The following is a 21,568-nucleotide window of genomic DNA, read 5'->3' as shown; positions in this document are numbered from 1 at the left end:
GAATTCCTCCTAGGTTTACTCCAATGTGAAGCACAAGTCCTTGGCGACGTTCACATACTTTTGATTAAAAGTTTGATTGGCAGGCAACATACAAGATGGGGATTTTTTTCCTGGGTGTATTGCCCTCAAATTACCAGAGACAAAATTAGAGGCAACTACAACTACTTAGACAAGAAAAATAAACAGGAGATTATTGAATTAGAATAATAGTATTGAGGCATATCACAATGGAAATGTATTGTATCTCAACCAGGGTAAATGTTAATCTTTGGAAGTGATTTTGTAACAGTTTTATATTCTCTTTTATTGCAGCACAAGTTCATTCAATCATCAATTTTTGATTAGAATGAATTACTAGGTGTATGTTTTATTTAGAATGAATTGCACTGGAGTTGGAATGAGTCGTTTTGGAAGGAATGCCAGTAAATTGCTGACTGGCGACCATTCTGGGGTGCAGTCAGCTAAGTTGTACGGCACGGAAGATGAATGAATGAATTTCACTATAATTATAATGATATTCACTTCACTCCACATCACTCCAATTGTGTTGTAATTCACTCTAACTACAGAACCATTTAATTCAGTAAAAATGCAATTGATTTCTATTTTACCCCTTTTACGATGTGTTAGTAAATAATTCAGTTTTACCCGGTGATGGCACTAAAATTACCAACTGCACTTGTAATTTATTTTTATGTACTCACATCAGAGAGAAGTGGAGACAGGATTGTTATAACTTGGGCAACAGCAGGCCTTTGGAAAAATAGGACGAATACTTTGTAACTAGGTGACCTTTTCTTGTGTTCACCTTTAAGAATGCCTCAATTCTTTTCTGCCACACAAAACCATTGCAAATATTGAACAAAAAGCCTTTGCAGATCCCAAAGCATCTTGTGGGAGTCCAACACGAGACCTTTCTGTTTGGAACATAACCCCCATAGGCCACATTGTTGAACGTCTGTAAATGTCAGCTGCAATGACTCAAAAGTGAGGCTTTAAAAAGCATGCTGGTATACTACAGATAACAAATGACAAGAAATCAGCAGTTGCAAAAAGCTAACATTAGCAGTCTAAGTCGCCAGCCTTGTCACAATTGTCAAACATGATGGACAGATGGATTCCAATGCAACACACCTGTCTCATGCAATTTAAATTAAAATATTACCCATCCCTTTGCCTTTATGTCCTAAACTGAATCCTAAAATCCACTTTTGGCCTGAGAATTTGATGAATTTATCAAATTTGCTCTCTTTCACATGTACTCATGATTGTTTATCCAAAAAAATAACTTTAACCTGCTCGGAAATCATTGAAATAGAAAAGAGAAAATATCACTCAAGCCTACACTTCATATGGGTGGACAACCTGTGATGCTCCCCTGTAGTATGTGGTGCACCTGGGGCAAAGAGCTCTGTGTGAGCTTTGCTGTGCTGTCCATTGTAATTGTCTGAGGATTTGGAATGCGTGCACCTCTCCTCCACTCTGCTGCCATTAATAATGCACACCAGCTTTTACTGGATTCTTACAAGATAGACGAGCACTGCCTTTCTTTAATTCTTTTTTTCTCTTTTCAAACCCTTGCCTCCAACTCTATCTACTGAAGACGCGTAATGCGAAGATTGGGCTGCCTGAGGTGCACTGGGAAACTAACAAAAAATCTTCATTCGTGCCCAGGTACGATTTTTTTTCGCTTTCTCTCTCTTGCTCTTGCAAAACCAGGCAAGCCAAAAAGAAAATGCAGAACTAGACATTTCTGAATCGTTTTGTTCTCGTTCTGTTGTATTGACTGGCCCAACTTTTTTTGCGAAAACCAGCTGACAGGAGCCTGAAATGAAAAACGATCATGTTTTGTGTGAAAGACTATTCCATTCCATTTCTTTAACAGGACAAGTTTTTTTCTTCAGCAGTAGACTTTTTATGGAGTCAGATTTTCACAAAAAAATAGTTCACTTAGTTTTTGTGACAATAGATTTATTTTAGTACTTTTTTGACCCATTCGCTTCTCCCATAATAGAAGTTTTTTCATTTATTTTCTTTCTAAATGTTTAACTATTGGCGTTAGTCAAGTTGGATCTATATTTACAAATTGTACGTTAGTAAATGTAATTTGTACATTACTGCTTTTCGTTTAAATGGTTGCTACTTCTGTTCCTGTCAAAAGGCTTCAATATTCTGCACCAAGTGTAGTCTATTTGTGGTGCAAAACAGAATGTGCAGTTCATACAAATTTTAATGCCTCCACAGTGCTTCTAATGGGACTTTTTTTAAGAGGCAAGTATGTCCAGCAAGCTTGCCATTTGTAAACATGGGCACTCCAATTGCAGTGTGATGTGCTGGCGGGTGGAAATTAAAATAAAAACAGCTCATCAATGTTTAATGCAGGGAAAAAGAGCTTATAATAACCCACAGCAGCTTGCTGAATGTTATTTCAACATTTTTTTTGAAAAGCAAACTACAAGTCACCTTGAATTAAAAGTTGCTGCATTGCATGTTAAAATAAATCAAGTCAAAGAAATTGCTTATCAACGAAAAGCTTATCACGCTATAGCAATTTATTTCCAGACCGCTTACCAAGGGTCGCGGGAGTGCTGGAGCCTATCCCAGCCAACTGTGGGCTGTTTACGGCAAACACTTTGTTTAAGCCAATCAGTGGCCAGCCAATCACAGGGCACAATAAGACATAACAATGCATGTTCACACATATACGTGGAGACTATTTCGATTGTTTAACGAGCCTTCCATGCAAGTTTTTGAGCCGTGGGAGGAAACGGAGTACCCGAAGAAAACCCACATGCCCACCAGGAACTGAACCCTCGATCTAAGAAGTGTGAGGCTGACGTGCCTACCATTCTTTCACCTTCCTGCTTGTCAGTGTATAATGCAACTAAAATGAAGTAGAACTCCTCACTATTTTTACTCATTTATACTCTAGTGTGACTTGTACGTATATATTTTTCCTCTTCATTGTATATTCTTTGACTTGTGCAACTTATACTCATGTATGACTTGCAGTCTGAAAAATATGATCTTTTATTTATGTATCTAGTGTGATACATGTTCACGTTAATGTTGAATTATTTAATCACCACCTCCAAATTATACATAACCACACCCGTATTCAATCTGTTGTACTGTAGTACATAATGTAATGGTTCTGATTGACAGGCAAAGCTCTGCAGGGCACAATTGTCTAAACAGTCAAGTTAATATTCTATATTGGCCGCTTACACTATGACGGCATTGGACTTAAGAGTCACACATTGGATCTGACAGGCAAATCCTTCAATGAATGTCTCAGCGCAGTCCTCCTTGTTACTCTTCTGTGTGATCCGACGGGATTTGCGGGCTAATGACGGCCTCCGTTATGCCGATTTTCCGTGTGTGAGTCATTGTCGGGCATCCGGCCATCATTGTAGCTTTGCCGAAAGAGTCAAGACGCTAAGCCTCTTTTCCCTGCATTCGGGGACCCCACAAAAATATGAGCAAATCGGCACCGTAGCAGCTCTAAGAGGCTCACTTGCCCGCCTACGTGACTCTCGGCGCGTAATGTTCCGGGAGAATGCGCTGATGTCATTCGGCGTCCTTTCACACCGTGTCCCCTAGAATGTTTTCGCACCTTGCTTTAGTTTCAGCATGGACAGTCAGCAGCACCTTGTAGAAGTCTGAATAGCATTTTAGCCCCCTACACTCTGTCACTGGCTGACATAGGAGTTAGGTCCATAAATATTTAGACAACACAAAAATAATTTCTATGGCGGTGCTCTGAAATCCCGCACAATATAAACAAGTGGTTTGAGTTAGGGTTTATTTGCAGATCATCATGGTAAGATACTGTTTAATCAAACATTTTGTGGTCCTGCTCTATATTAAAATGTGTTAAATAAAGGGTATCATGTATTAAACTGGTGGCACGGTGAAGGAGTGAGTGGATAGCTCACAAAAACACTATACAGAGTTTGTCTGCTCTATCCGTGTCTGGATGGGTTTCTTCCAACCTCCTAAAAGATGCAATGTAAGTGAATTGGCTCTCCTAAATTCAGTGTTGAGTGTGTATGACAGCTGTGAATCATTGGGAAGTTGAATCTGTCCGCAGGCATCTTCCCACTCTTTTTCTTCTCTTCTTGGCAGCAGGAAAGCTGTGTAGACTCTCATCATTCTCCTTGCTGCCTTTTGACCTGAAATGGCATCTAAAAGCAGCACAAATTTGGCATTTTACTTCACTAGCATCAAGTACAACCATAGTACCTTGAGCAACCAAATTCTGTCATCACCCACAGGATGTATTGTGTGTGTAAAACATGTACTAAATATATACATATTTTTAAAACTGCCTTAATTCAGTGTGGCATTTAAGCCCTTATAGTTAGCACTGTGCTGTTATGATGAGGTAGTGAATATCAATGTGATGTATGGCGTTAGCCTCCGGCGATTGTCTATAAGGCGCTAAACTGTGAAAAGGACATTTAGCGTTTCAATACATTCTTCAAGTCTGCCCTTTACTCTAATTTATATCTTATCTGAAGTGGAGAACGTCTCCAATGAGCGACCTAAACTCTAATGTCTTTTGCTCTTTCCTTTGGCTTGGTAAAACAAACTTTTTGTGAGTGCAGCATTTTTTTTGTCCATTTTTACATTTCTTCGGTGATGTAGTCTATGCTGTCACAGGTTTTAAGTGAATATCTTGCGACTTCTTATTGTTTTCTTCCCATTCGGAATGGCTTCAATCGGCTTTTCCATTGGGCCATGCAATAAGTCTGTGAACAAATTGTGTTGATTTTTTTGACAGATAGTTGTTTACACTTGAGTATTTTAATGAATTCCTTCAGCTAATTTAAAAAATATAGAATCTGCCAAAACATCCTATCCCAAATAGATCCGTGGTCTGCCCTTTAATTGCGAAAAGGAAGGCTGATGGCCTCAATGCTCTACCACTCAAACACTGAGTTTTCACAGTAGTGAATAAATCCTTAATATACTTTCTGTTCCTATTTGCTTAAACACTTTAACCCGCAAAGGTATTTGGGTTCTAGCAGTATTTGAGTGTTTTCCTTATTTGCGCCCCTTGGGTTAATGAAAGCCTACAAGTGGAAATACGACAGATTGCTTTCATTAAAGTATTTTTTTTACTAGAGTTGGGTGTTTAAAAAAGGTATTACTGAATTTATCTGTGAAGGATTAGTAAGAGGCTTCCTCTGGCAGAGTATTGTTCTTGTTGCAAAGGGTTTTAACTGTGAATGTCAGCAAGCATTAACAACCTCCTGTTAATTAAAGTGTAATCGTGTCACTGTCAGGCTGGAGTATCCTATAAATTTGCACCGTGCCTCCAAACACAAGGTGATACTACCAAGCTATACGGGATGCGACATTTGCAAGTTCATTTTAAAATAATAATGAGGATCATGTCATCTTGATGCAAGCTTTCCGAAGTTGTGCACGGCCATGTTTAAAGGCCTCCTTGTTAATTCACACTTTATTGTTCAGCTGGGAAAATAAAGGCCTTGCACGACCAAATGATGAAATGCGTCTATATTTAAAAGGCCTAAATAAAACACCTTGTTTTGTTGAAACCGCTATAATTAGTTGTTTCGCCCAATCTTCCTCCGACCTAGTACATTCCTGGGTTTTGAAAGAGTAAAGATTTCACAGCTCCTACATAAACTACGTGCAGATAACTCTAATAACGTGTGTTTATTTAATTCACAAAGGAATGGGGGCGCTTAGAAAGGGAGGGATGATGTGGATGGTGAGGGGGCCGAGAGGTCTGCCCGGTCAGGCCCATTGGTTGTCCACTAAGTGTCTAGTAGCCACTGGCCGTCCGACGCATCTCATCAAAGATTCATGTGCGGATGTTCGGGATATTGTGCCACCAGTCCAGCGGCGTTTGGGAAATGGCATAGAACGTCTGCTTACTGCTCCACTACTCGTCTTTCCCACTCTCTTCTTCTTCTAAGTCAAGGTAGCGTACACGTACGTCATCATGGTTCCATTCATGTCAGAGTTGTAGCTCCGGTGCCATTATCATCATTGGTCTCATGGGTGTTAGGTATAATGAAGTCTGCTTAACTGTGGTCAGTGGTCAATGTGGTTTGTGGCTTCTATGGTATGTACTGGAAAAAGGTTGGCCCTGTCAAGTTGTGAGTGAAATTTCTGCTTCGCAGTTCTAGGGTGTCGGGTTTGAATCTGAGATGCAATCTACCCAGGCCAATCCATCGTTTGTCTTTGTACATCTTGTAGACTTGTGATTGCTACATTTTCGACTTTTTGTTTGGTGCCCCGGACTGGTGAAAAATGTATTTTGTTTCTCGTAGATATCATGAAAATCATAATTATTATTGCTTTACTCAACTGGGTAGTACCTAGGTTCACTATGGTGAATATCTTATATTTTATATCTTATATTTTTGCCCTTTTCCTTTATTTATTGAGGGTTTTTGAACGGGGGCACTGCAAGAAATGTCAGGTTTTAGAATAATGGTTCACAAAATATACTGAAAAGCCAGGGCAGAGATGTACGTCCTACTTTCGTACAGCGTAAAGTCTTCCATTTCCTGTTCTATAGCTTTCATCACATTGCATTATTTAAATTATTCTGTGGCAACATAGAAAAGGAGAAACTTTCAATAAAAAGAACCTTACATACTTAATGTACAGAGACAATTTTTGTCCCCTTTTTTATTAGTGGGCATCCAGATTGGAGGCGTATACACCACTTTCTCATGTCATTCCAATTTCCGCCTTTATAGCTATCATAACCCGTAGGAGCTCGCTGGCATTCACTCCCTTGGGGTGTCAGTGTGGCGTCTCATTGTGTCTTTCAGCTTTCATTTCCTGGTGAAAAGCCAGCCGTCCACCATTTCTCGCCTAGCGTGTAGGGAGGAGATAAAGCTTTGTCATGTTGTCTGCCGCCTGCAGGCATTTTTTTTTTTTGACCAGGACATGACCTTGACTCTTTAAAGTGCTTTTAAGTGGTTTTCTTTTTTTTCCCTTTTGAGACTGAAGAAAAGATTGCTCCTGGACTTTTTGTACATTCTCTCTTAATGGAATAGAAACTCCCAAATCACGTTGGCCAAACACTAAACAAATTGCACGTTAATGTTTGTTTTCTTGAGGCGTTTTTATATGATTTGTTTGTGTGTTAGCTATTTTAAGATGGTAAAAAAAAGCCTTGAAAAAACATTAATAAATGCATGCAGTTTGCTTCCTGGTTGACTGGGGATGATTGACAGGAAATTACCATTCTTTAAAGCATCAGAGAGAACAATCAATCCTATTATGATTGTAAAATAAATTCTGATTTATCCAAACCATATGAAAAAATGACTATTCACATGGATTATTTGATTCATGTGGATGTTGGCGAACTATTTATTTCCTGGTCCAGTGGGCCTGATGCCTCGTTTGCTCCCTGAAGGCAATGCGGTGGGTTGGTGCCTGCCGTCCTCTGGGACAAGCTCCACTTCCTCATGTTAAAGCTCCACTTCCTCACATTTCTGACAGTCTTGTCAAAGAGGCGATGGCGCGGGAGGATGTGCGATGGGATGGAGGTCTCAGTGGGGGTTTGGGAAAATTCATACATCTGTTCAAGTCCGCTGCGACGCCGTCTGGATGCTGCAGTGCATGTGGGAGATTACCAAGTGCTTTCATTTATTATTTTTGTCATTTTGGTATACACACACTAACGACCCAGACGCATACTAGACTGGAGAGAGACATGACATTATTTATTAAGCTCTTTCATAATTTGAGAAAACTGACAAGCGCCATCGTCGACCCGCACTGAGCTAATTTAGAACTAGACTAATGTTGACGTAATTCAAACCCTACAAAACCCAGATTAGGTGTAGATTACCAATAAAATGAGTCAGACTAGATTATTCTTGTCTTGGACTAGACTGAAAAGTAGTATTCCCCCGTTTTTCACGTTTTTTTCTGGGTTTTGGCGTTTTCACGATTATTTTGTGCAAAAAAAACGGTAATATTACAGAAATGTTATTCACAGTATTTGCCCGTGTTTCACGTTTTTTCATTTTTGGTGATTTTTGCGGAACTCCGAAAATCAAGAGTGGATTTAGAAAAAAATCATGGCATCATATTTGATTTAGAACAGTTCCTGTAATGTTTAATATAACATTCTAATGATGACATTCCAGGATTACAAACTATTGATCATTAGTGTTGGGCATTGCTTCTGAATTAATATGCCTTAACTATATTTGCACAGACTTACTGTACTTTTGCAAACCAAGCTAAACCCCAAATGGACAATACCAGACTTATACTTGAACCCTACAAGACATTCTTTAGATTGGCAATAAACTAATTAGTGTTGCTTGCTTGTCTGCCAAGTGCGCAAAGACTTCTTCCTTTTGTGCATCGGCCTGTAAGAAGCTCAACTCTTTGACCAATTTCAATGATTAACCAAACAACCGTTCGGTAATGAAAGGCACTGATTACTCCTCCCCTGCCTGCGCCGCGTTTCTCTTATCAATTAAAAGCGCTGGCATTGCTCATCAAGGAGGTGAAATCCATGGAAGGCTGACGTGCTGACACAAAACGACTGCTGAAGCCCGGCAAATCTACCCGCTTAATTGATTATTGGCGCCGGAGGCGGGTATCTGCGAGGTGCAGGAGGCCCCAGGGGAAATAATGGAAAACAGATAAGATGAAATGCGGGAGAATTGCCGTCGCCGCCCGTTTGTATTAACGCCAAGCTCGTTTCCTCACGCCGCGCCAACAAAGCTTTTCAAAATTGCCTGAATTGAAACGTAAATGTGATGTAATCAGAAAAGTGTCGGAGAGACTTTTGAATTTCAAAACTTTCTCCAACATTTAAAACAATTCAAAGTGTTCCCACAAGACAACTTGAATTAAAAATTGTAATTGCTGCCGATCAAGGGGGCAAAGGAGGGAGAGAAAAGGGCACCTGATTTTGTTGTCTTTTGAAGATGAGCGACTGTGTTCGTGCTTGGACTTTGTCGCAGATTACCTTTGTGTGTGTGTGTGTGTGTGTGTCTTTTGGACACTGGTGTCAATGACAACACAGCCTGCAAGGATTCTTTCTATTTACTATTTTAGTGAAGCGATACAACCTTGACAACAAGACAGGCGACACAAGGCCATTCTGTCCCACAGCAAAGAAAAAATGCGTCTCTCTATAGCTGTTTGAAAACCGACAAAAACACATTGATATGAATGTAATGTACCATTCAAAAGATAATACTACAAAACATCAAAACAACAAGCAGCCCATGTCATGGCTTTTCCTGTAAAGTGACGGTTTCAGTGATGTGGAGTGTCAGCCTGGACAACCCAGCCTAGAATCAAATGATAAACCAAATGAATGGCCAGCCAAGCAACTATTTCATCAACTAAACATCAAAGTAATCATCCAAGCAGCCATGTCTACAAATGAGCTACTGAGAAACTAAATAACCAACACACCAAGGAACACACCAATTAGTTGACTAATAAGGCAAATCTGAAATTAAGGTATCTTGGCAAGGCTACAAAATAAACTAACTATTACACAATCTACGGTGTCAGATAGTCTGACTACCCAAACAACTGACTCAATCTCTGAGTGAAAACCTAAAGCACCATCAAAGAATGACTTACAAACTAACAAATGAAGAAAAGAGCTGATGAACCCACTGTGGAACTAGAAGGGCAACCCACACTCGGATACACAAAAGTGTAGACACCTTAAGGTTTGTGAATGAGCCAGCTGAGTGGTGACGCTGTGGCTTTTATGTGCTCCACTTGACACAAGGTTATACACACATTCTCTCTTGCAACCACACACACACACACATGCACACTTAACAGTCTGCTGCTGGAAATGTGCAGCATCCCGAGAAAATGGCAGCACTGACATCCCAGCCCGTGTGACTGCCAGTCGGAAGCGTCCATTAAATGACACTTAAAGTCCATTTGGCAGGCGGTATTGGTGCTACTAGAATGAAGACGCGCGCACATGCACACACACACACACATACTCCTAATGCATTCTGGGAATTCATACCTATTCCCTTTTGCAGCAATATAAAAGGAACTTACTGTTTCGTGAGTCACTTGGGCATCGAGGTAGGGGAAAAAATAGGGTGGTTGGCATGGCAACAGTTGGGCATCATGGCCGCCACGCTGCAGCAGTTTTTAATTCATGAACAGCGTGATCCTTGTGTTGTGTTGTTTCTTTTATCATAATGATACACACCAAGGAGATGCTCAGTGATCAGCATTGAGAAGAAGAACTTATGATTGTGATTATATTGGCAGCTGTTGAATAATGAACACCGTGGTGGGAACTCTGAAATGGAGCGCTTTTTATTCTGCAGGTGTTGCTGGAAGTGGAGTGCACTGCAATGATTCCCAATCTGATGCAATAGTGTGTCATGTGAAATGACATCTTATGTTAACACATATTTAGACTGTAAGTACATTATCTTGATTCATCAATCTATACAAACAATTTAAAGTGATCGATGGTCACTCCATGTCAACAAGTTGCAATCAATTTAATCCCCCCAAAATTAACAGAAAGATTCTGTACTCAATTCAACATGAACTAAGTAGAAAAGTAACCAACTAATTAGCTGGGAAAACGCCAATGCAAAAAATACTGTATTTCAGGACTCGAGATAAGGTAAATCCTTAGTGGGCTAGATTTAAAATCAGAACTTGATGTACTATGAGGCACCCAATATTTTTTGCTAACCTGCTTGACTGTATTGCCTAAATTGTATGTTTTTTTATGTGTTCTTTGCAGGTGAGCATAGCATGAGGCTGCTGTGGAAGTCTCTGGATAAGATGAGGTGTTTGAGGAAGCGCTCAGTCATTCCATTCCTCGGCTTTCTCATCACTTTCCTCCTCTTCCTCAACCTCTACATTGAAGATGGATATGTGCTGGTTAGTTTTTTCAACAATGTGTGTGTAGGATTAACTGTTTAGTTAATAGATTCTAATGCGCCACCTTATTTTCCAGGAAGAAGATAAGCGGCAGCTCAGGGAGACGTCAGGCCACTCCCCAAGCACAGAGCGATACGTCCACCCCTTCCGAGACCTCAGTAACTTTTCCGGATCCATCAACATCACCTACCGCTACCTTGCCGGGACACCGCTCAACCGAAAGAGTACGTTTGATGTTTGATTTTTATTTAAAGTTACATTAGGATTTAAATCAGGTCTGTGCAAACCTTATCGCCGAGGGTTTTGTGTAATCGTCCGAGAGCCAGGTTGTCGAGGGTGTTTGGTCATTGGCAGAATCATTGAAGAGAACAGGTTTCAGGCCAGGGAACAGAACAAGCATGGCTCAAACGAGGACTTATGAAGATCACTACAGTTGAATTTCAGTTTCCCTTGCCTCTAGGAAGGTTATTACTCCCAACATAACGACTTCCTTTGCAGAAGTAGGGTGAATGGCTAGTGTTTGAAAGCCTTCAGAATTGTATTCTCAGATTTAGCAAGCTCTTCACTCTCAGCAGAGTCCTTCAGAATGCTTGAATTCCCCAACCAGTCTACATATATGCCTTTCCCAAACTGTGTGTTTGGCCATACCCATTGTGGAGTGCCATATTTATACACATGATCACAATGAGATCTTCTATGTCTTTGTCAGAGTATCTGACCATTGGGCTGTCATCGGTGAAGAGGAAGCGAGGGAACTACCTTCTAGAGACTCTCAAGTCTATCTTCGACCAGTCTAGTTACGAGGAGCTGAAGGAGATCTTAGTGGTGGTCCACCTTGCTGACTTTGACCTGCTGTGGTGCGAGAACCTGCTTCAGGAAATCAGTCGCAAGTTCTCGCATCACATCATCGCCGGCCGCCTGCTGGTGATCCAGGCCCCTGAGGAGTACTATCCGTCCCTGGAGGGTCTGAAGAGAAACTACAACGACCCCGAGGACCGGGTCCGCTTCCGCTCCAAGCAAAACGTGGACTATGCCTTCTTGCTTAACTTCTGCACCAATCTCTCCGACTTCTACATGATGCTGGAAGATGACGTGCGTTGCTCTCGTAACTTCTTGACAGCGCTGAAGAAGGTGATCGCCTCCCGGGATGGCTCCTACTGGGTGATGTTGGAGTTCTCCAAGCTGGGGTACATCGGGAAGCTATATCACGCGCGGGACCTGCCACGCCTTGCACACTTCCTGCTTATGTTCTACCAGGAGATGCCTTGTGACTGGCTGCTCATCCACTTCCGTGGCTTGCTGGCCCAGAAGGACGTGATTCGTTTCAAGCCCTCACTCTTCCAGCACATGGGCTACTACTCATCATACAAGGGCGTGGAGAACAAACTGAAGGACGATGATTTCGAGGAGGATGCGGTAGACATTCCCGACAACCCGCCCGCACGCCTCTACACAAACATCGACGTCTTTGAAAGCTACGACGCCACCAAGGCCTACAGCGCCGTGGACGAATACTTCTGGGGAAAGCCTCCGTCCACAGGGGATTTCTTTGTGGTGGTCTTCAACAAATCGGCCAAGATCAGCAGAATTAAGATCACCACCGGTTCTGATGACAGGCAGAGTGACATCCTACATCGTGGGGCTCTAGAGGTCGGTGAAAAACTGGTGGGAACCAAGAAGGGAAAGCAGTGTTCTTCGTACATCACCTTGGGAGAGTTTAAGAACGGCAACATTGAGGTCCGCGACGTGGACCACAAGATTAGCTTCGACTTGGAGTGTGTGCGCATCGTCGTGACGGCGAGTCAGAAGGAGTGGCTCATAATCAGAAGTATAAGTTTATGGACGACACCTCCGCCCAGTCAATGAGGCAACGTGCACAGACTCTTAGTACAATGTAGGCAACAATTTCTAATATAAATGTACATATTTCCACTGTAACGTAAGCGTTTTGTACATGATTATTTATTTATTTGGTTTGCTAAATGTTTTTGTTTGTTTGTTTTTATACCTGAGAGTCTCGGATCATTCTACTGGTCCTTGTGATTGTTGTTACAGTGATAATGTCCAGCGACATTACGAGCACAAAATGATCGTATCGTGGTTACAAGATTGTTAATCTCACACTTTATTGTCAATAAATCCTCCCTAGCCATCATCAGTAAGTGTTGTGAAGTGGTGGACCAACGGTTGCTGAACTAGTTAGTCTATTAATCCGTATGAAGCATGATTTATGGGTGTGCGAGTGTGTGTGTGTGTGTATGTTAAGAGTCTCTCGCTATGTTTGTCCAAACCGTACAGCGTGGAGAGTTTAATTTTTTCTATGCTGGCCAGAAACGGCTGTAGGATCCTAATAGACGAGTGGTTGAGTTTCTTCATGGTCTCCAAGTGGGTGAACTCCATTTTTTTATTTGTTAAACACCCATTTTTCAAAAAATATTTTTTTTAAATAGCGCAACAGTTGTCTTTTGGTTCTAAACAACCAGGTAGGACCATCGAAAATTATGGGTAAGAAATTATAGGAGAGAAATAGTGAAAGTAATACTTCATGGTAAAGGTATTTAATTGAATTACTCAAAGTTAGATGTAACTTTTTCACTTTACAATTGTAAGCTTTTGTATACCGAGAGTTATAATCAAAAACTGCTATTTCAAACCAACATTGCAACTCCCTACAAAATTTTCAAGCATGAGTCTTTTTTTAGATAGAAATAAATGTCAGGCTAACTTCATCGGACGAGGAAGAGGCCTTTTGGTTCCTGAGTTTGCCACTAAATGGTCATTTCTTGCCCAATTTAACCCATTGTGATGTTTTAGCTTCTTGTTACAGTGTTCATCCAGCCAATTTTGTGTGGAATGGTGAAACATGAGTTCAAATCTGTTGGTCTTTCCAGGCTCATTCTTGTGAAATTTTCAATTTAGGTGCTATGCGAAACTGTAACTGCAGTTTTAAGCATGGGTCCTTGTAGCGTTTTATTGCATCCTGTGTTTAATACAGTATGTTCATCAGGTGTCCACTTAAGCACTGCGTTTATTTATTTTTTGTTCCTTGCATGTTTTACCACCCCTCGCAATATTCAATGGGTCACTAAAAGGAATTGAAAAAAAGTCAGCTTTAATGGAAATGGTCAGTTCCAAATTCATAACTCTCTGTGATATTTCCATGCTTGTCTTGATTATATCAACTGATGATATGAATGATTATTTTCCCCCACAATTTCCCATGTTTAACAGTGCGTGACAGTAGACCCTTTAAATGATACATTTTAAGTTCTCCGGAATGTTGAGTTTCCACTATCCAAAAGAAGCGATTAAAGAAGAAGGGATTAAATTGAACTTTACAGGTTATTCTTTTTTTTCCCCAAGGTATTAAATTCAACCTAAGCATTTCTGTAGGTATTTTGTTATCAAAGGCCATGGCAGTTATTAGAAAGTGTAGGACAACAGGGTCTCCTTGAGAATTTCGTCCAATTATTGCAGGTAATTGTGTCTTTCGCAGCCTTTCAAGACAGATAACTAGGCAGTAAAGTGTCGCTGTGGGATTCCCAGCAGGGTTTGTCCCCGTTTGGCCCTTAATGAGCTTTCTCACTTCTTACCCACCAGGAGGAACGCCATCTTTAGGTGCTCAGTGTTTTGGATATTCTCTTTGAAGGCGTTTTCCCTCCCTTGTGTCATAGCATCTGCTCGCTGTTGTGTCAAAGCGGCTGACAGGAGAACACTGTTTGTTTTCAGAGTGGAAATGAGATTGCTCAGTGAAGACAAAGCCAGCAGCATTGCTATTTTTTTCTTTTCTTTTCTTTTTTTGTTCTCAATATGAGTGAGGTAGCATTGTTTTGCTTCAGTAAATTCTGTCCTACTATCAAAACATTCTACTAAGCCAATTGAAAACTGGAACAGACTTTCCATGTCTTTACAGACAAGGCTCCTTGAGGCTTTTTTTCCCCCACGGGAGTATTCATGTTGGGCATGCCTACCAAATTTCAGAGCCCTGCTTCCAGTGGATTACAATCTTAAAATATTCTAGGTTGCACTACTGAACCAATTGTGACTTATCAAACTTCTCACAAATAATGATGAATGAAACTAAGAATTCTCGTAATTCGATAGTAATTGGATCATTATATAGTACTTTTTGAGGAAATTAGCCTACCCAAAATTCATTTTCCAAAGTAGTTTGGAGGCTGAATTTGCTAATAACTGTAAGGATAACTACTGAACCAAGGAAAAGTCATTAAAATTAATGCTAAAAATCCAATTGTTAACCTGTTTAGTTACCCAATACTTAACATTGGGCTAAAACTGTTCTATGACTGGTCATGTGACAGTCTGGAGTCAGAATTTTGGGGTAATATAAAATCAGATTTTGTCTTTACTTCTGTGCTCATAATTGCTCCAGTACTGTAAGATAACATGTATTTTTGTACAGTTATGCTGTCGACCAATTGTGTGATAGAATTGGGCTTTAAAAGGAAGACCGATTAAACTCATGAAGGAAAATTGTCACAATTGGCATTGTTTTTGATTACACAATCTTTACATAAAAGTAAAGCTGCACCCGCCCCCATAAAATCGTTTTTTGACATTTCCAGTTGGTTGAAGCATTTGAGACTAACGTTTAGCCTCCAGCTAAGCGGATACATTATTCATTTCAATACTCATGATATTCTTTTCTTCTACTCCAGAGCATCTGTGATGAATACTGGCAGGAAGACACACAACCTTTTTGTTTTGATTTGGTTCACACACATCAAATGTACTGTAATATGGTTGTAACTTATACTGTAACATGCATACAGTGTATAAAAAAAACTGTGTATATTATACACAGTACCCTGTTCGATTCTTATTAGAAGTTTGTTTATTTCAGGTTTTTTAGCCACATTCTTCTGCACGTGTTCATCAAAGTTAATGAAGAATATGGACACCCTTTATTATTTAACCCCTCCAGAGACAGAGGTCACTTGCTTTGAACAGCTATTGTGAATGACCCATTGAAAAGAATGACTAAACCACTGAGCTGTGCTCTGAATACGTTGCAAATTCTCTTTATAAAATTCAACAAATGCCTTTTTAACCGACCAGCATTCAAAAATGTTGCTCGTTTTGGAAATCTTTGGCATATGCTTATTCCTTGAAAGATGAGTTTTAGCCTTGGTCACCGTTTCCCTTTTGTATATAAAGTATCTGTCGATGTCACTAAAGGGAAATTAAATAGCTTTCTATGATGAATTAAGCATTTATTTCATACTCAGAAGGCCATGTTTTCATTAATAGAATTGTGTGTAGAAAAACAGGAATTTTAACATAATAGTTGAGGGACTGGCTAATTATTGGCTTTGCTGTTACTCACATTAACAACAGACAGGTTCTTTTTGGCCAACAAAATGGAGAGCACACTCAGGACTATCATTAGAGCAGCAATTATGTTTAATTAAATTTCTGAGCGACAACAAAACAGCATATTACCTGCACTCTTGTTGAAAAATACTTTATGATTTCCAATACGTTCCTATAAGAAAAGACAATTTTCTGACAATGACTGTTTCTTTTTCGACTCCTGTGAACTTCTTTAAGACCAAAAGAGAAGCCGAGTGGAGAATTCTTTCCATTCTTCTTCCATGATCTCCCCGGTCTCCCGAGACTCGGTTGTTGCATGCTAACATTTTCAATTTGCTTGTGGTGTTTTGCATGCACGGCGTTTGTTGTGACAGCTGCCGGCCTCCTTGCACACAACCTGCTAAGAGACACACTTGAAAGTAGACGAGGCTCCTCAGAGACGACCGCCGTGAGACTTTGGTAATTGTCGCCGTCACCAGCTGGACACAAGTAAGCCCCCCCAAGCGGGGAAATACAACCCAGATGGGGAGAAGGAGTAGGATTGTGTACATGAGAGCATCATTGCAAGCTCTTTGGCGAGTTGAAGCTTTTGGCAATGATTAAAAAGCCCTGTTCACCAAAGGGACGTATCGTTCCGGGGAGAGCGACCAAAAGATGCCCGTATTTTATCTCGTCTTGTTTTATAAACGCAAGAACACGGGGTTTCACGGCTGTGATAAACATGTGTACCTGCCTGCACCCAATAATGTTTTAGACTTTTGCCAAGGAAGATTGGGTTTCCAATGTGACCCCTTTAATTCCCAAGAATCAAATAAATCCAACTCAAACTCAACTTGAATTTCAAGAAAAAAGAAGTTTAAGTTTGATTTATTTGATAAAGGACAGCATATATGTATGAACATATTTATATTCATTTATGTGCCAATCAGTTTTAATACATACTTGTGTATACTAGGGATATATATAACAGAGGCCATGTTTACATGCATCCAATATTCTAGTTAAGGTAAGTTTTCTTGTTTTTAATCATATTTATCTGTGCTAGCTGTACAGGATGACAGCATGAATCAATTGCTGTAATCTCAATGTGGCGCAAATTGCGTCATTTCTACAAAAAGCCAAACTTCCCGAGCATTTACTTTTTTAACATGACACTTTTTTGCTCACGTGTTTACCTGACCTTGTGAAATCGGATTAAAATATTATACTTTTTTTTTCTCAAAGGGCTACTACTGGTTCCACAGCCAATATTGAAATTTGGCAGTGCACTAATGTTCATTGGTCTACCTGCTGTGCCTACCCTCAAGTAAAAATGAATCGGACATCTGTTGCCATCAATAGCTGCTAATGAGTGTATTAAATATTTTGTGAATAGGACTCCTATGGTGACGCAAAATGCCCCCAAATTATTGGGTTGTTTGAATGTGTCCTGGTATATTTGCTTTGAATCAAACGGGTTGCTTTTGTGTTTTTGGACACTGTGGTCCTGGCCCTGCCTGGAAATATTGTGGCAACTTTGAATATTCTCCTTTCTCTTCATCCATCCCAACATTTGGAACATGTTTTATTTTGCAGTTTTGCCAAGCCAACATAACAGATGGTTGCTGTGACAATTCCACGAGGGAAAGAAACAAAAACAATGTGAGCTGACTGGGTGAAATCTGTCACATGACTTTTTCATCCTTTTGGCTAAAAATGACACATTTATTTTTATGCAGCCCAAGACGAATGTAAGTAGCCTTTCGAATTATTTACAAGTATGTGCAAGTATTTTAAACTGCCAAGCAGGGAGAGCATCACAGTGACAAAAAAAAAAAAAAAAAACATTTGCCTTTCGTTCCGCTTGGCAGAAGAGGGACGTGCTCGGCAACTGTCGACACAAAAATACTAATCTTAGTCATATTTTTGACACATTTGCACATGCAGGTGTAAAAGTAAGTTTTAATGGATGTCACCCAAAAGCCAAAGCAAATCCTTAACCATGTTTATCTGGCATATTTTAGCATAATCCATGACATTCTCTAGTTTCATAGTAAATTTTACTTAAGAATTAGTACTACTCTTAGTGTAAGGTATAATCATATTAAAATTGCAAAAAAATAAACCCTTAGACAGGGTTATTGGGGGTTAAAATGGTGCTGCAACATGCATAGACGGACAATATACCAATACAGATATTTCTTTTTATGTCCTAAAAAAAAACAAGTTAGTTCTGCTGTGTTATGGGTGTCTTACTTAAAGATTTTCCTGCTTCTTGATGGGAGAGGTGCACACAACAATAGGAATTGTCAGTGTTTCTTTGGACATGAGTCTGGATTATATATAAGGGGAAAAATAACAAGTCACTTCCAGATATTTCTTACAGCATGCTCTGTGAAACGCAAGAAAGCCTTGACAGATGCACACAGCTTTGACGTTTATCACATCAAATGAATGTGCATGTGTGTGTGTGTGTGCGTGTGTTTTTGTGAGTTTCTGCGTGTCTGTTTGCATGTGCATAAGCAGCCAAGTAGTAGTCTGACAGTGTAAAGACGTTAATTAAAGATTAATGTCAGTGTGTGCCGCGTGCGTTCCTCGGCTCCCACTAGCGTTTTGCTCAAAAGCATCCCGGCCGGACACCAGTTTGTTGCTTTGGCCGGCAGGCATAGTTAAAAGCAATGGCAACGCCAGTGAGGAAAGATTCCTTTTAAGTGGCACTGGCAGGCAAAAATGCATTAGAATTATTCTAAAATAGAATTTAAGACTGGGTGGACTATAGCTTGAAAAAGACTTTTTGTTGAAAGGTTCTCTTTATTAAATGAATAGAAAAAATTAAATCTATTCCTTTATAAACAAATAGGCGTCATAGGGAGGTTTTTTTTTTAGTATATATAGTATGAAAAGTTGGGAAATATCTGATTAATAAAAGTAACTACTCTGGAAATAAAGCTTGTAGTAAAATTACAACTATTGAAAAACTTTCAAGATGAAAGATTATGGAAGCTGCTTGTTTAATGATAGGCGACAATTGTCCAGAGAGGGACGTCAAGTGAGTCGTTTTAATTAGCGGAGGAAAGCAAAGATACTATCTTTTGCCACAATTACTGACTTTCGCGTCTTTGTAATACAGAAAGCCATCTGTCTGCGGAATTGCAAGGCCGGCAGAAGCCTTTGCGTCGTACAAATATGAATTTTGTTGACATGGGGAAACATGCCGGGCCTTGTTTAGCTGGCTCATAACTGCCCTTACCTCAATGTCACACCATTCCAAGGCAGCAGAACCACACATTACATATTTTTCAATTCCAATTCTCCAAAAGAAATGTATTAGAAATAATGTAACCCACTGCCTGGCCCACAGCATTCTAAGAATGTGGTTTAATGTAATACTAGTTGTAGTCCTTCATTCTTTTGTGCTTGGCCTTGCCCCCAAGTGTGACATCGCCATAGCAACAACTGTGGTGTCTGACTGAGGGAATGATGACATGCCTTCTGTCAACGCTCATTTCCTGGGGGTCTTTTAGCCATAGCTGGTACGGGCCATATTGTTCACCGCAAAGACGTTACGGCGCGTAAATGACGATTAGCAGAGAGTCAAATGGTAGGGGCGTGTCTAATTAACTGCTGATAATCAAGAGGATTTATGGAAGAAGAGCTCGAATATGACCCTGCCTTGATATGCTACATTAGTACGCGATTATAGAATGTGAAGGCATCGCTTATTAGTGGAGGAAAAAACATTTGGGGAATTAATATAGTAAAGACAACACAATTTCCCCTCTTTAGTATTAAAGGACTCTTTTCCAATTATTATCATAGGAATGCAGATACATAAACTCGCATAACTCACATTTTCTCAATAGTACATCAAATTCAATGCAAACAATATAATGAAGGACCATATAATTACTCCATAGCGCTTAAAAGAAGCTACTCAATTAACTGTGTTAAAAAAGAGACATCTTGAATGACAGCTGAGGCTTTTTTTTAATGTTTGTTCATCACGAAATTGAGATTTTCTCTTCTATCTCTCACACACACACACACACACACACACACACACACACACACACACACACACACACACACACACACACTGATACACAGACTTAGTCTTTGTAAAGTTAACTTTGTGGACTTGGAAAGACAAAAAGACCAAAAGAAAAGACCAAAAGTGGTTTTACTTTGTGTTTTTTCAACGCCTTTCCGAATGTCTTTCAAATGAAAGACAATAACTTGAGTTGCCTGCAGCTCTCCAATATAACACAATTGTAGTCTTCCTCGTTTATTCCTTGTATTTTTACTGAACATGAATCTGTTTGCCATACAATTGTGTGGGAATAACCTTGGGCAAAGATCCATATTCTGCTCACCGTTTCAATCAACACAAAAAAACGCCCATAAAGGCCCAGGTGAAAATAAGTTAGTCAATACTCCCATCTGCTGGCTACAACGGCCACTATGTAAAAATTGGTTTCAATATTTGTAGGGGTGCTAGGAAACGAATAATAAGTTGCAACCGAGTGACTATAAGTCACATCAACCAAATAATGCATAACAAATATATTTATAAGGCGCACTGGAGTATAAGTCGCATTTTTGGAGGGCATTTTTATTTTATTTGACCAGAAAATAAGATCAAACATACGTAGTCAAATGGAGTAAAAAAGGCTAAAAATAAAAAAACAGGTTGTTATGATCAGACCGAGAAAAAATAATACACTTGGGTGTTAGTTGCAGGCCTGTCCAAGTTATGAAAAAAAATGTGCGACTTATAGTGCGGAAAATGCAGTATGTTGTTGTTGTTTTTTTGTAACCCGTAATTTTTAAAAGTATTAATTAATTACTCATTTGAGTTTAAGTCGTTTTGTTTATTTAATGGCAGAACTAAAATGGAAAATAGTGTAAATTGACTTATTTTTATCTTTCTACTTGTGTAAACAATGACGCTGCGGCCACGTTCAAATCTGAGATCCGAAAAACATTCAGTGATTAAAAATGTAAATGATTTCAGACAAGACGGACTTGGGCTGAATCTTAAATGCATTAAAATGTTTGTGCAACTTCAGAAGCAATTAACTAGTTTTACAACCTCAATAATTTAACCACTGAAGACACCCCAAAAACCCTTAAGTTTTTGATTAGTATTTAAATTATATGTGACTGTTTATTTATTAGATATTTACTTCAGGGACATTTAAGGTCATGTTTAAAAAAATACTGATTAGAAAAAGAAGGGAAAAAAATGACGCCACAAAATATTTGGGGCAAAACTTTATTCGCTTGTAGCGGTTCTGCGTGGCTTTGGAAACAAAACTCACCGGGGCAATAATAAAAAAAAAATAATTAA

The 21,568-nt window shown here is 39.7% G+C and overlaps 1 protein-coding gene across 9 annotated transcripts in view; it reads left to right on the top strand.

The window, feature by feature from the left end:
* Positions 1 to 13,060, top strand: part of LOC144213937 (alpha-1,3-mannosyl-glycoprotein 4-beta-N-acetylglucosaminyltransferase C-like) — a 49,178-nt gene extending 36,118 nt beyond the window's left edge. For 5 of the 9 annotated variants that reach the window (XM_077742683.1, XM_077742665.1, XM_077742671.1 and 2 more), the window contains exons 4-7: positions 1,604 to 1,674; positions 10,766 to 10,905; positions 10,982 to 11,129; positions 11,615 to 13,060. In XM_077742683.1, coding sequence (XP_077598809.1) covers positions 1,611 to 1,674; positions 10,766 to 10,905; positions 10,982 to 11,129; positions 11,615 to 12,771 — 1,509 coding nt within the window. In that variant the 5' untranslated portion in view covers positions 1,604 to 1,610 and the 3' untranslated portion in view covers positions 12,772 to 13,060. The remainder of the gene's footprint in view (positions 1 to 1,603; positions 1,675 to 10,765; positions 10,906 to 10,981; positions 11,130 to 11,614) is intronic. The other 4 variants (XM_077742706.1, XM_077742697.1, XM_077742707.1 and 1 more) reach the window with 1 other exon arrangement.
* The last annotated feature ends 8,508 nt before the right edge of the window (positions 13,061 to 21,568 follow it).

Source organism: Stigmatopora nigra, chromosome 2, assembly GCF_051989575.1.
Source record: "Stigmatopora nigra isolate UIUO_SnigA chromosome 2, RoL_Snig_1.1, whole genome shotgun sequence".
Taxonomy (NCBI): Eukaryota; Metazoa; Chordata; class Actinopteri; order Syngnathiformes; family Syngnathidae; genus Stigmatopora; species Stigmatopora nigra.
This window is presented reverse-complemented; position numbering and strand designations above follow the sequence as displayed.